The 15,014-nt window shown below is 37.1% G+C and overlaps 1 protein-coding gene across 2 annotated transcripts in view; it reads right to left on the reverse strand.

Annotated features, from left to right (window-relative positions):
• DPYD (dihydropyrimidine dehydrogenase) overlaps nucleotides 1-15,014 on the reverse strand; it is a 353,894-nt gene that overhangs the window by 319,928 nt on the left and 18,952 nt on the right. For both annotated transcript variants that reach the window (XM_038182862.2, XM_038182863.2), the window contains one exon: nucleotides 1,247-1,357. Coding sequence is in view for 1 of the 2 variants with exons in the window: in XM_038182863.2 (XP_038038791.2) it covers nucleotides 1,247-1,357 (111 nt within the window). In the remaining variant the exon portion in view is untranslated. The remainder of the gene's footprint in view (nucleotides 1-1,246; nucleotides 1,358-15,014) is intronic.

The following is a 15,014-nucleotide window of genomic DNA, read 5'->3' on the forward strand; positions in this document are numbered from 1 at the left end:
AGTCATCCCTGTTCTGAACAGACAAACTATATTAGTTTCCAGTTATTACAACAATATCTAAGCTAATAAATAAGAAAATAGAAGTGCTATAGTAAAACAGATTCTTCTAATTGATGTACAAAGCTGGAAACTATCATTAACAGAGTATCACTAGAATACTATGTCTACACCCTTGGTTGCTTTTCCATGCAAATATTTGTTGGTCATACTGGATATACTGGATTCCTTAATTCTGAGAGAAAGTGAGAAGCTTCAATTAAAAAAAAAAAAAAAATTCAATAGTTGACACTCTAGTTAGTGACAGAAGGTGTTTCGGTAACACTATTAAAAAAACACCATAACTCCATACCCATGAGGGAAACATTTTACAGATGAAAAAGTAATACTCTACTTAGAAGTCCTCTGAATTTAGAGGATTATCTAACAATCTGTAGGAGGATGGTAAAAACACTACAGACCTTCTAATCAGATGAGTGATCAAAGAGACAACAAAGTCTGATAGGTTTAGTCAAATATAACACAGACTAGAAATCTAAGTATCTAGAGAGAAAAAGGCCATATTTAATGGTAGAAATACTGAAGATCATAGACAGCTTATAAGGAAAAATATCTAGTCTAAAAACACCTATTTCCTGAAGAATAAGCACACAAAAGCTAAAATCCAGAATCATGTTTTAAGCCCAGTTTTATGTATTTATATATAATGTCTATACATGTTTACATATATATAGTGTGTGTATATATACATATATACGTACATAAAATGTCTATTGTTTCCCTATTTCTGCACTGAAATAGTAGTACCCTTAGAAGTCTCTGAAAAGATAGCAAAGTGCTACTCTACCCACCATTACCCTTGGAAAATAAGAAACAAAAGGAGCAAGTGGGCAGCAGCCCTGCAGAGCACGTAAGAGGCAGCAGATGCTGGCTGCCCAGGGACAGTGGCCAGCCCTGAGCCAGATGTGGTACCGAGTGATACTTCAGACTAATCTGGCTCCATAACAAAAGGGGAACAAGTTGCACCAATGACGTAGCACATCACCAAAAAAGGAAAATGTATGGCATGTACTGGTTTTGAAGAAGTAAAACACTGCTCACAAAGTAACTTTTCATCGACAGAAACAGAGCTGGGAGACAAAATTGGTACTGAACATGGGAAATTCAAGCCTGAATTTCTCATACAACAGAGAATTTACTCTCAATGATTTCTTGCATATTCCAGATGCAATAATAAATGTCTACTTACTGAACAGCTTTTGTCAGAATTCCTTTTCCAGTGCTTCTTGACTTGTTTCTTCGCTGCAGTTGAATAAAGAGCTGCATGAGTCTGTGTTCGGGGATTTAAAGCCAGAAGATTCTGTGGAAAGAGAACAGAAAATATAAAAAATTAAATTAAAAATTCCAAAACAAGTTTGAAGATTCTTTAATCCCACAACACTTTTTTACATTGTTATGCAAAAACAAAACAGCTACAGTATTTTAGCATAACATCATAGGAAATTGTTTAGATTTGTATTGTTCACAACACTTAGATTCTGAATATTTGAAGACATTTCTAGAATAGCTATAGAAGTCTTACATTTAGCAGCTAGTCATCTCTATGATAAGTTTCCATTCCTAGATGTTTGTTACATATGACATATGGAAGCATGCTATTCCGTTTCATTATAACATTCCAAGTAAAATTTGTAAAGTAAAGCAAAACAAGTAAAAATATTTTAAAGCACCCATGGTATTGCTAGATATTTCATCACTTCCATAAAAGCTCCAACTTCCCCCTCACAAGAACCTGCTTCTACACCTAGTGACCTGATGAGTTAGCTTCACCACGAGTTAGCTTCCTTTCTCTTACAATGCTTTTATTTGGTAGGACACAAACAAATGTTTGGAATATAGCAGTACTAAGTGATAGTTGTGTCTGAAGACACAGGCACAATGATGTTTGTAAAGTCTTTCTTTGGAATAGTGTAACTCAAAAAGTTAAATCAGCCTTTCAGAACCCAACTCTTCAAATCAAACAAATGACAGGTTTCTGTAGCAAAATTGACCTCAAGTCAAGGGGCAAGTTTGAACAGTATGCAAGTGTTCAAAGACTCAGGTCTGCAATAGAGAATCAAAACAAGCATATTGTTGGTTGTAACTTCTGAAATGGTTTTGCAAGTTTTCCTTTAAAAGACTCAAACTTAGCACTATACTTCTCCACTGTGGTGAATAGGGTGTGCTCATTCTGTTACTATATGTCAAAGGTGTGTGAGACTGACACTGATGAACATGATCGATTATGAATATTATGTCAGGATGTTTCCTTATTTTAAAAGTCTGTTTGAGTGGGTGATACAGATGAAAAAATAACCCACTGTATGATTTTGTGTTGATGTTTATGGAGACTTTATTTTTAAAGGGTCACGTTCTTATCAACTAGTGCTCACTCTGAACTGATCGGCAATCACAAAGTGTAAGAGAAATCTCACCTACTTGAAAACTCCAACTGCAGATAGCATAGTCCAATCTAGTAATTCCCATCTCATCCAAAGCACACAGAAAGAAAACGGAGGGGTACAGCATTCAAAGAGGTAATCGACTACTTTGCAGCCAACATGCTGTTGACTTTCAGAAAGTGTTAGAGGGTGTAAAAAGATGCACCTCTGCAATTTCAGCAGTAAAGGCTCTGCTCCGTTTCTGACTGTTCCCCAGCTGAATACCTCAGGCAAGATGTGGCAACCAACTGCACTCAGTGGTGTTTTATGCTAATTTGTTTAATTCTTAATTAAAACAGAGCAGGGACATTCACATAAGGGATGTCACTTACAGCATCTCAGTTGCTACATTGATTTCTCAAGCTGATCAAACTCAGTTGTCAGAGTGCATCTGACTCATTGTTAAGAGGTCGGTGAGTGCCCAAATCACCCAAACTGGACAGTAGGACCAGAATCACACATACCTCAGTGAGATTTTGCCTATCCTTTGTAATTGCTTAATGCAGTACTCTTGGCCATGAATATTATAATTATTTTAGCAAGCTCTGAAATGAATTGCAAATTTCTAGTAATAAACCGTAACAGATGTACTCCACTGGGTACAGCACCAGTTGGTTAAAAACGTGGAACAAATGGTGGGGCAAGCCAAGGACGGAAGAATCCCCATATGTTTGCTCCTGTTGGAATTCTGCAACAGGAGTATAGTTCCAAGTGCAACAGTTGCAGAAATCCAAGAGGACTACATAGTCCAGTATGTCCCAGAATTAAATCTGAAATGAACTGGCACACTATTAAGAACATACTAAATTGCATATACAATATAAAAATTGCTTATATTCCCACTAGCTAAATGATATTCTACCTTCCTAAATCTTGGATTCTTGACCTAGGTGGCCGTTCTAGCTGGAGGCCCCTGATGTTTAAAAATCTCTCAGGAATTAACTGCCTGAATGACAAAGTTATGTAAATTGCTTTGCGGTCTTTTCTTTCAGAAAGGAACACTAGTGAGGACGTTCTTTTCCTATTCATTTCAGTTCTCTGGTTGGCTTTCTGCAGCTCATAGCTAGTCAGATATTTAGCACATTTAACAAATGCATTCGGGTAGGTCAGCTAATAGATAGAAAATTACTGAGAAGAGCATCCTAAAGGGACTGTTGAAACCAGCACTTAATATATGCACCTAGCTAAACAAAAATAAAACACACTGGACGTGCAATAAAGGAAATCTGAGACCCCTGATCTTCCAAACACAGTGGCCATCTAAACAGGGGGAGAACTCATTGGTGAGGATTATTATTTGGGCATCTGTGATCTCGATTGTCCCAATCCCATGCTTATTCTGCTACACAAATTCTTGGTTTTGCCAGATGGGCCATTGTTTGATCTCTCCAGATGTTGAAAGGGCAATACTCAAGCTCCCAAATGGAAGTGGTGGCATACAGTGCATCACTTTTCAGAGTGCTGTGAAGTCTGGACTTCACATTAAGATGCTGTTTGAATAGTAATTGAGAATCTATGAATTATATATTTAGTGTTTGCATAAATTGTTATATTTATTACATTAAAAACAAAGTAGGTATAAATCCATTAGCATTAATGGCTGCTAATCTGAACATAATACCGCTGCATTTTTGTAGAAATCTATTTAGGTACTGTACTGATGCAGAAAGAAACAGAGCTGTAAATACTTGGAAATAAACTCTCTTTGTGTTGCATACACACTTTTGGCACCGCTGTACACCGTGCATAGTAGAGTTAAATGAGCAGCTTTGAACAACAGCAATGACTATGGGCACCAGCAAAGTGTTGTATGCTTGTTCTTTATTTCCATGGATGAGTTAGAAGACTTCAGGAAGAAAGCAAAAGTGATCTGACTCTACAGAATACAACTCAATATATATTGCAGATGACTCCTTCAAAATCCAACACCTTAAGAAATTCCTTTAATAATAATCCACGTCAATTATTTATTTCATGTCTTTTACAAGACAGAGATTATAAGATAAAAAATATAAAAGAATTGTTTCATTTCCTAATACATTTTTTTATAGAAGAGAATGTATTTGTTACGGATAATATATATTAATTTAGGTTGCAAGTATATTAAAGTGTTATAAACTAGTCATATCTAGTGTACATGGAGAATGAGTGACAGGTTTAAATGATAGCTACAGTTTTAAATTTTGAGAATTTAGTGATAAATGGTTTTGTTGATCTACGCCAACGTGGCTCCTCAGAATAAACTTGCTGTAAGCTGTAGATGTTTACTGCTCAGATTCTACTTGAGAGGCTACGATTAAGAAGACTACACAAAAAATATTGGATCTAATCTTTGCTATCATCTATTAATGACAAGGCTATAGAACTTTTTAAACCAACATGTTATATTGCAGTGAGTAATTTATCAAGACTTTAGTATTACTCCAAGTGATTTCAAGGCAGTCATTCAGACTGCCTATAGGAACACATTCTGTAGCTGGGAGTCCTGTTTCTGATGCAGCATTTTCAGGTAAACCAAGACAGGTTTCATATGTGCTCTGCAGTAATCCTGCATAAATTTCTGGTATAGGGAACTGCATTAATTTCATTTAAAACCATCACACCCATTTTACTCCCATCTCATAAAGCCATCATTTTAGTTGAAATCTTAAGAAGCTATTGCAATTAACTTTGATATTTAATTAAATACACATTCAACGAAATACAACATAAAGTTATGGAAGCAGTATATTTATTAGTCACATATCAACACCAACAAGGGGCAGGGCAGGGAAGGGGGGTTGTCTTCCCAAGGACATTGTTCTGGTATGGCACTAGAGTTAAAAAAAAAAAAAAAAAAGCAACATTTTCCTACGTTTTCACTGAACTTCCTATCTGAAGAATGGGGAAAAGGGGTTAAAAAAAGAGAGAAAGCAAGGATTAATGAGAGAATAAGGAGGCCCAGTTTAAGCATACATTTTCACAGGTAATAAGACATACTCGAAGTTTGAACAACAGAACTGAGAAGATACTGAGCTCTGCCATGAACAAACACTGTATAGCCATAGGCAGGCAGAATCTCCTTTCTACACTGTCTTAAGACAACATCCTGGTAACTATCATAATATTGCCTTTTTTTTTTTCCTTTTGCTTTTGGAGTAGATTGCAGTTTTCCACAGAATGATGCCACCTCTGATTCTGAGGCACACTTCTTCTTACACCACCGTAGTGCACTACAGCAAAACATCCTTCATGTTTCTTTCAAGTTAACACATCAATGATAAGCATGATTCACGTGGGACTCTTCCATCTTCTAAAATCCATGTCCCAGGCTTTTAGCCTCTTCAATGGGTGAAATTCAGACAATGGTGTTAAGAAAAACAGAAGTACAATTTACATCGTTGATGGGACTGTTACTACCTTCAAGGCAGTCTTAAAGAAGCCCTGGGAGCTTAGCACGGTCTGCAAAATATGTGGAGTTATTCCCAGTTTTGAAAGTTTAAAGAACTTAAGTTTAAAGAACTTCCTTTAAAGAGCTTAACTTTGACATCTTCAGCATTTTTTTTTTTCAAATTAACTACCCTAGCAAGCTGTCCTAGTTACTTGGACCTTAGCTCTCATTTATAACAGGAAGTCTGGTTAAAAATTGAACACAGAAGATTACTCTGCCTCTGGAAGAACTCCCCCTGAAACCAATGAGTTGCACCAATAGCTTTTAGTCCTTAGTGATCCTCCTACCTTTGAGCTACCAGTAGCAAAGAGAATAAGGATCAGAAAGACCCTCTGCAGGCTCTGTCACAGGTTGCAGTACTGAAACTGCATATACTTACTGACAAGACAAAGTTGTTCTTTTCACAGATTCTGCCCACTTTCTCTAATTTGTTGGGAAGATTCTTAGTAACAGACCCAAAACCCCTGCTGAGGTTCACCACAGATCAATATACATACAGCCATAATGAAGTTGCTGAAAATGCAACTGTTCTCATACAGATTATGACTATGAGTATAAATGTGGTCCCATGTGTTGTTTGGTTTGTTTTAGCATACAACACATTTACTGAGTTCAGCCCCTGTAATACATAGATATCCTGTTTTACTCCAGTTGCTTCACAGAGCATCCTTAGCTAAACTGCTATATACATATCAATTAAAATTCAGGAGTAGGCTAGGCATGCTAGGGAATGCATGTGGAGAGCAATTTAACCCACCCCATTCCATTAATCTACCCAATTTCCTTAAAAAGAGTTGTAATCTCCCTCACAGCAAGTAACATTAAATGTATTGCAAGGTACATATGTTCACCAAGTGAGCATAATGAGAACATATTTATTTTTTCTAAGAGTAATGAGCATACTAAACAATTAATTTCAGAGCTTTGCAAGTGCTGATTCACTGACAGAAACAAGTACCTGGAGTTTTTCCTGTTATTTTCTTGTATATCTGAATGTGAAACTGATTTTATTAAGTGTTAGTCAGTCAAAGAACAAAGAACAAATACTTGTAACTTGAGTTTCCATGAGACTGGATGACCCAGAATAATGAGTATTGTTTAAGAATTGTGTCAGTTAAGAAGAAGATGACTAAGTGATGAACTCTGTCCATTAATATTTCATTTTGCTTTGCCTAGTTTACATTTTATTTTTCTCATCTGCCAGGCCTTTTGGAAAGCTGCATGGAACACTAACAGTTAGATGCAGCTCTTCAAACATCATGCATCTTCATACATCCTTAGCAGTTACAAGTGGAAGATCCACTACCAAATAAGCATGAAGTTCTAGTCCTAAAAAATATCCAAAATATTAAAAGATAATCAAGATTTAAAAAAAATAAGTAGTCATAGTGTCATGCTTTCTAGAAGCTAGCTCTGTGTTATCTTTCATTATTGAAAGAATGTCGGAAAATGTTGTGAATGTCTCTATCCTACAATTATGTACCATAAGACACCTCAAACTGATACTTGTGTTGAATGTGTATTTCCTTGCTGAAAGCCTGAACAAATGAGGAAAACTTTACAAGCAATTTATGTAACCTGTTTTTATAACATATCTCAGTATGTCATCCAAAAATTTCAAAAATGAGAAAAAATGCACTTTCACAGCATTCAGACCTGATTTAATTGTGATGAAGGTCAGAGAAAGCTAGCTGAAATAGCAAATCACCACAAACTACATCAGAACAGCGTGGTCAGCCTTCAGATAATCACAAATCTTGAATAAAAAATTATCCTAGACAGCATGGAACTGACCCAGGAAATCCCCCAGGATTTTTATTTATTTATTATATTACTGGACATGTTTTCTTCTAACGCCAACAGTTGCACGTATGGGCAAAGGCATGCACTGACTGTGATCTCATTTATAGTATGATACATTAAAGTGTGGCAATGTGCAATCCTTTCCTATCCCAGCAAGTGAGGCTAAACTCCTCAGGTAACCCTCCTCTCTGTCCATGCCCAAGAATCAACGATTTGCATTATAATGGTATCATCAAATAAAGAGTCCTCAAGGTCCAGAGAGTTAGAAGATGGGGCTCCACTTCTCTGGATGGACAGGCAGCCTGCAACTAGGAAAGAAGCCAGCAAAGCAGCAGTCCTGTGAGCCAGAGAGGCTGAGAAATCAATAGACTGGAGGCTGATGCTGAACCCTGTTGAGTGTGGTGGTAGGGGGAGTTCAGCCACACCTGGGAGAAGTTCCAGCTCTGAATCACAAAGCTTCTTTGAGCTGCACAAGCTCAAAGACAAAAGAGCAAGAACTGGACGGCCAGAAGCAGATCAGCAGGGTAAGCACACTCTTGCTGTGCACTGATGGCTCACTGGTTTTAACATAGCACTTAAGTGCAACATTTTCATCTTTACTCTTCTGAGTGGTTTTAGACTTCCCCATGTAACAGCCTGCTTCTGTATCAGAATAAATACATTTCTGGCATTTTGCTTCCCTTACACAGCTTCTAGAATTTAATGAGAGTAAAACTACTCTTTAGCCTGAAATAACATCAGAGCTTACTGTTATCCTAGAGGTTTAGTCCCAAACCCAGCATTAGATATTTAGAAAGCAGCGTTTCCACAACATTTTTATTGCTAGATTCTCATGGTCCTCGAGTGTCTCTACATTATATAAATGCTGTCTCTTAAATTGAGTAGTTTTCTAAATCACTTTGATAACTTAGAAGTCTTGCTTATGAAAATGCCTATATTAACATAAACCTGTATACCTCACGCACTTTGTTATATAAAAAAAGTTAATTCTTTACTGATTAACAAAGAAGCAAAATTATACAGCCATAGGCACGGTTTACCTAATTTTGTTTACAAGATGTTAACTTTTGGATTAAGACCTTGATTCCTCTACCACAGCACTGCATTTATGCTAGGTATTGCTGCACAATCTAAAAGGTTTATTAAAATGGGAAACATAATTGTTACTTGCTTACCATAGATAACAAACACTGTTCTCTATTAGAAGAGCTCTGGGTGGTAAATTACTCTGCTGGAAACTCAGCATGCGACTGCCTTGACATAACTCATCTCTGCAGAGATGCCTTGACCCTCACAGGGAAAACTAAAGTGAAAACTTTTAAGCACTGAGGGTGAGTAAAGTGTCCAGGTAGCACTCCAGCATTCAGCAAGTTACTCATATGTTCAACATAAGCAAGTATACATTAAGAGCTACAAAGCTTGTAGTGGGCTCGGCTCCACTGTACCACAAGCTAAGTTCTCCACTCTGAGGTTTCTCCAGGAACACTTTGCCCTGTGATGAGACCACATTTTCAGACTATAACCCAAATAGCCTTCAATGTAGCGTGTTGTTTACCATACCAAACTCAGAGAAGGCATACCTGAGCATGGCTTTCATGGATTTACTCAAATGTGAATTTGGTATTCTGTATTCATTTTACTGACTGGAGGGGAAAAGGGGGTGGTATTTACTGCCTTGGAAAAATGGAAGGGTTTAAATTTTGGTGCAGTTATCCTTCTACACCTATATTTAACATTCAAATATATATTTTTTTCTCTCAAACTGCATGATTTTTAATCAACCATCTTATTGACTAAGTGCAAAAAAGCAGAGCAGCTCATGTCACAGCCAGCATCAGCTTCTTCACTGCTGTTACTTTAAAAGCAGATATATGTATAGTCTCCATGATACATGAAATTGAACACACACAAGTTACAGCTCAAAATTTAAAGCTTCAGAAAATATTTACATTTACGTCAAAGGTATAACAGAAGTTTGTTTTTTCCTCACCATCATATTTATCTATGCCACTTGCGCATCAAATTGTGCAATTGCTCTCTTACCAAACAAGATTTGTAAATGATCACTTATATGGACCTCATTTTAGAGCTATGTAAAAAGGATCATCATACACATATTTTCAACCCACTTCTATTTTTCTGCAAGATGACAAACTGAAAGAATACAAACTTGTTTGCCTTTGTAAATAAACTTAGTGCCAAAACAGAAAAAAAAAAAAAAAGCCTTTGTATCCTAACAATTGAATGCCTCAGACAAAACCTCCACTTTTGTGCAATTATAGGTGTTTGTTTGCTTAACCAAAAAAACAAACTTGCATTGGAGACATGTCAGCTAATGAGAAGTGAATGCTCTACTGACTTTTGATCATAGGAGTGAAATTAGCATTAAAGTTATTACTGCTTTAAGTTTAATCATTGGCAAAAACAGCAGAACTAATTTTGGCTGAGCAAAGCAATGTTCTGAAAACTTTGTTAAAGGTGATTTTCAAAGTCCAATGAATGAACCTGCAATGCAAGGATGTCAGTGACAATATATACCCCAAAGATCTAGTACATTCACTGCTTGAAAAACACGTGATGAATTTTTGTATTTATTCCAAGAACATGCCACCTGTATCTTTACTGACTTTTTAAATCTGTTATAACACTAAGAAGCAACAAGGAAGGTTATCTATGTGACTAATGAGCAAAGTTCTTAACAAAAAAAATCAGTAGCAACTGTTTGATACAATGGTAAAACACAAAACTGACTGTGAAACTACTGATTTTCTCATAACTTTGTGCATACAAAGAGGAGGCCTCCAATCCCATGTTCCTGCCTTCCACTGACCAGGCTGGAAGACAAACCTGGATGAGGCTTAGCTGATTAGCTGTGCAGCTGTGATTACAAATGCAAAGCAGAGAGCAGGTCTGACTAGAACACTGCTCCAGCACTAAGGGAGCTTTGACCCTGCTCTCACTGTTGCTTATTCTTCATTAAGGGTTCATTGACTAAGTGCACACAAAAAAATGATTCTGGGAGTTGAAAGTGAGCTACTTTTGGTTTTGTGCTTTTCTTTGGGCTCCTAAGCCTTATTTCCTCACCTGGTGCCAAGATTTGGCAGCATGCAAGATACTCTGCTTTATTCAAGAAAGATCAAATACTCTACAGCCTTCTGAAAAACTACTTCTGATCATACCCTCCCAAGTTGGTCCTTCAGCAATCACTAATATTGGTTACTGCTACCACATCAAAATGATGACATTTTACTCAAACTGTAGTTTTTTTTGAGGAGATTTTTTTTCTTGTTCTGCATTTTTATCACCAGTGTTCTGGACCAGCTACTCTTGTGGTTATCTTGTTTGATTTTTTTTTACTCCCATCTCTTTTGTCACTCTCACTTCCAACTGTTTTGGAAAACTATGTATGCTTACTAAAATCTTTAAAATTTTGAATTTTCAATTGGAATTGGAAGAAGGCGATATCAAACATGGTTTTAAAACAGAAGGAGAATGACTAAGTCTGGGAACCACCTCTAAGCTCCTGTCTCAAAATGTTCCTCATTAACATGCACATGTGTAAGTTTGAGTGAATCTGCACAGGCTTATTTTGTCCCTCAGACTCTGAAGACCAATGATATTAACAGGGAGGAAGGAATGCCTCTAAAACTGATGAACAGAGTTGTTAAGGCTGAAATCAGGTGGTCCCTTCATTTGCAGATATATTCCAAACTACTACTCCATACACAACGCACAGATCCTCACAGCAGTTACAAATAACATTCCTTTAGAGCTAGTACATAGACCTAAAATGACACACCAAGAAAGGCCAGCCCGCTTAAAGTGCATCAGTACTAAATCAAAGGCAAATTTGTTACTCAATCCCGTTTTTGCCCTAAGCAGTAAGTGATGGAGTGCTTCTTCAATGCTGATTTAATTTACAATTAGAGTTTTCCTAAACAGAACGGCTACACCCTATCTCACAAAACTCATTTCTAACCTTAACATGTGACATAATATGAAAACTGCTGACACAAATAATTGACTGCTTTATAATAAATAAGAATACTAAGAATTTTTAAATGCCTCATAAATCCATATTAAATCTATGTTATTGATTTCGGAAAAGTTCATTTCATTTCCACAGCAATATTCCATGATCTGAGCACTTAAAAAAAAAAATCACTTTTCTCAGTTTTTACTGTCATTGAAATATCCTTCATTTCAAAGATATCAAGAAATTATCACTATTCATTTTCAATACAAAGCCTCTTACATTTCAGCTGTCATTTTCAAAAAATCATACTGAAAATAGTGTTTCTAAGCAGAGTTCAGTTGCAGCGTAATAAGTAATAATTTCATCAATTAGCAGTATTCAGCATCCACTGAGAGTTCTCTCACTATTATTTTATTCATAGAGTCCTTTGTGGAAGTAGCATACTAAAAAGATCCATTTATCCTTCAAGGTTTTTCATAAATGTGTCATACATCTTAGAAAACAATTGGTTATTATTCTCGTTCAATCTAAATAACTATAATAACTTCCAGGTGTAAAACCTCTTTTTATACTTCCAATCTTCTTTACTCACATTATGGGTCTACATTTTTAATAACCTATTCTAACACTTCTACCCACTTTTACACACGCATTCTGGAGTTTTGCATGGATGCTAGACATGCCTGGATGGGAGGGTAGCTGGCTTATTGTTAAGAGCAGAATAGAACTGGGTTTCACATAATGTCCTTCAGAATCAAGGCAAAAACAAGCATTTTATAATAAGCTAGATACTAGCATAGATGCTAACGGTGCAAAGGCTGCAAAGGAAACTGCTGCAATTGTTAAATTCCCCCAATAGCTTGCTTGCAGTCTTGTGAATTAGAGTCTATTTTATTTCTCCTTCCCTCTAGATCCCTCTACTTATTTATCAGACCATTTCTTCTCACCCACAAGGACATGTCCTGGCTTCTGTCCTTTCACCTCAAGGCTGCAAAATGCTCCCTTCAGAGCACAACAACATCACTCCTTAATCAGCTCACAGAGATGTGACTGAGCAGCATGAGGGCCCCTCTCATGGCTGGAAAAGAGCCCCGTGCAGAGCAGGCAGCACAACCGAACATCCCTGTCCTTGAAAAAGCAGCCCAGGTTTCTGAGGTGCACCTCCTGCACATCAGCCTGCTGCTTCCTCTCCATGTTGGTCAGGCGTCGGAGTGACCAAAACACTGACCAGGAAAGTTCATTTCAACAGAAGACTCAATTTAAGTAAGGCCTGAGAGCACACCTAACAAAATCACAAGACAGAACCAAGGAAAAGTGCACAGTAATGTATTAGGCACCACAACAACCTATCTATCCAGAAATGGTGGAGTCCAATCTCCATAAGAAATACAAAGCAAACGACACTGCTCATATGACTAATACTTGAAAGAAGAACATCATTAGGAAGAAAAGATTAACTAAAATAAAACTATCAAAGCAGCTTTCAGTTTTTACACTTCATTTCCACATTTTCAAAGTGGTGTGCACAAGTATATCTTTTAAAACCCACACACACTAGCAAGATGTGCGTCAATCAGACAGTTTGGCTGCCTGGACAGTTCTCTCTTTAATTATGCATATAATTGTTTTTTTAACCTGAAATGAAAATGTTGGAATGCACCATGATAGCCTTTAACTGATGACTACCATCCCATCTAAATGGAAATATTTAGATTCAACATCCAGATATTCTTTTAATTAGCTTTCAGATGAAGTCACAGTCAAGCATGTCTGCCTTCTCCCATTCACAGTGCTGGTGTCAAGTTGAACTGGAAAGGCCAACCATTTCAATGAACTAAAAGAAACGCAATTTTAAGGTCAAGTCACTTGTAACACTTCAGGCAGCAAATGTCACACTGGAAGTAAAATTGAACCTTGACTTGAGCAGAGATGAAAGGCTTGGTATTTCAAGGACTTCATTGTGTTTATCACCTTAAATTTACAAAACCCTATCACATATATTAATATTTATCATATTAATAAAGCTTTCTCAAGCTATGTGTGTAAATACTGGTAACATTTTTAAAAAACAAAATACTTTCATAAGCAGGCTTAACCTAATTTCAAATCATGAAATTTCTGCAAGACTTAAAAATACTCAAAATTCCACATTGACTTAGTCAGGCATTTCTGGCTATGATAAGAGACCAGATGTTTCACAAAACAGTCAAAGTATTATGACAGAGGGCAGAAGTGAAATCGCCCAATCTGGTCCACAGCATGAAAAAATGCATGGTTTGCTCTGTTTGTTCTGAAACTACACATCACAGGCCTGGAAGTGCTCCTTCCTGTCCCCAGCCCGAGCCATGCTACCCAAGCACTTCCCACTTACGGTTTCCAACTCCTCAGCTACAAGACATGGTGAGCATCCAGTGCCCTCGCTGCACCAGGGATACGGCGACACCTGAGGGAGTTAAAGCTCCTCCTGCCTTTGACTAACACCTATCACTGTTTAATACAGACCCTTCATTTACCCTAAACCCTTCACAAATACCTATTGGCTTGATATAGACAAGCTATTCATCCAGGTGATGGCATTTCCATGGGAATAAACCCCCACTATGTTGTAAAGCAGTCTTGAATGGTTAGTCAGGGATTTCTGTGTATCAGAACTACACCACAAAGACTCTTGCATTCCTCCTTCTTGCAAGGAAAACACAGTTGATCCCTACAGTGTAAATCTGGGCTGAGAACCTAACTGCCTAATAGCTTATCATTAGGATAACTCCAAGAAAAGGAGTCCTATACATATCATGACCTAAACAGTCACAAAAGATACTTGCTTTGGCATTTCAGCCTCAGAGTCTGTTCTGTTTTTTGGTGGTGGTGGCATTTTTTCCCAATATTTAAAGAAAATTGCCCACTTGAATCTTATGTTCTTTGTTATCTGCAACAGCAAAAATGATGTAGGCATTTGCTATAGCTGTGCCAGTCCATGAGCAGAAGAAAGGGAATTTAAAGTAAAGCTTAAGACCCAGTCTGAACCACCTGGACAATTCTAATGCAAACTATTTTTCTTATTTCATAAAAAACAATATTAAAAGAAAACCAGACAATTTAGTTTATTTCTTCCAATTACTCCTTTAACTTCTTTCTTCCCCAGCTCCAAACTGACCTGTATATCTGACATTTATTTATTTACATTTTTAATTATGGCATCACATTTGAGCTGCATACAGACCAAGACAACAAAAACGCCCACCAAGATCTGCACAGCCGATCTCTGTTGTCATTTTGCAAACTGATGCTCTCCATGCGTAAGGACGCCAGAGATTTACACCGTGCTGAT

Source organism: Anas platyrhynchos, chromosome 8 (assembly GCF_047663525.1).
Source record: "Anas platyrhynchos isolate ZD024472 breed Pekin duck chromosome 8, IASCAAS_PekinDuck_T2T, whole genome shotgun sequence".
Taxonomy (NCBI): domain Eukaryota; kingdom Metazoa; phylum Chordata; class Aves; order Anseriformes; family Anatidae; genus Anas; species Anas platyrhynchos.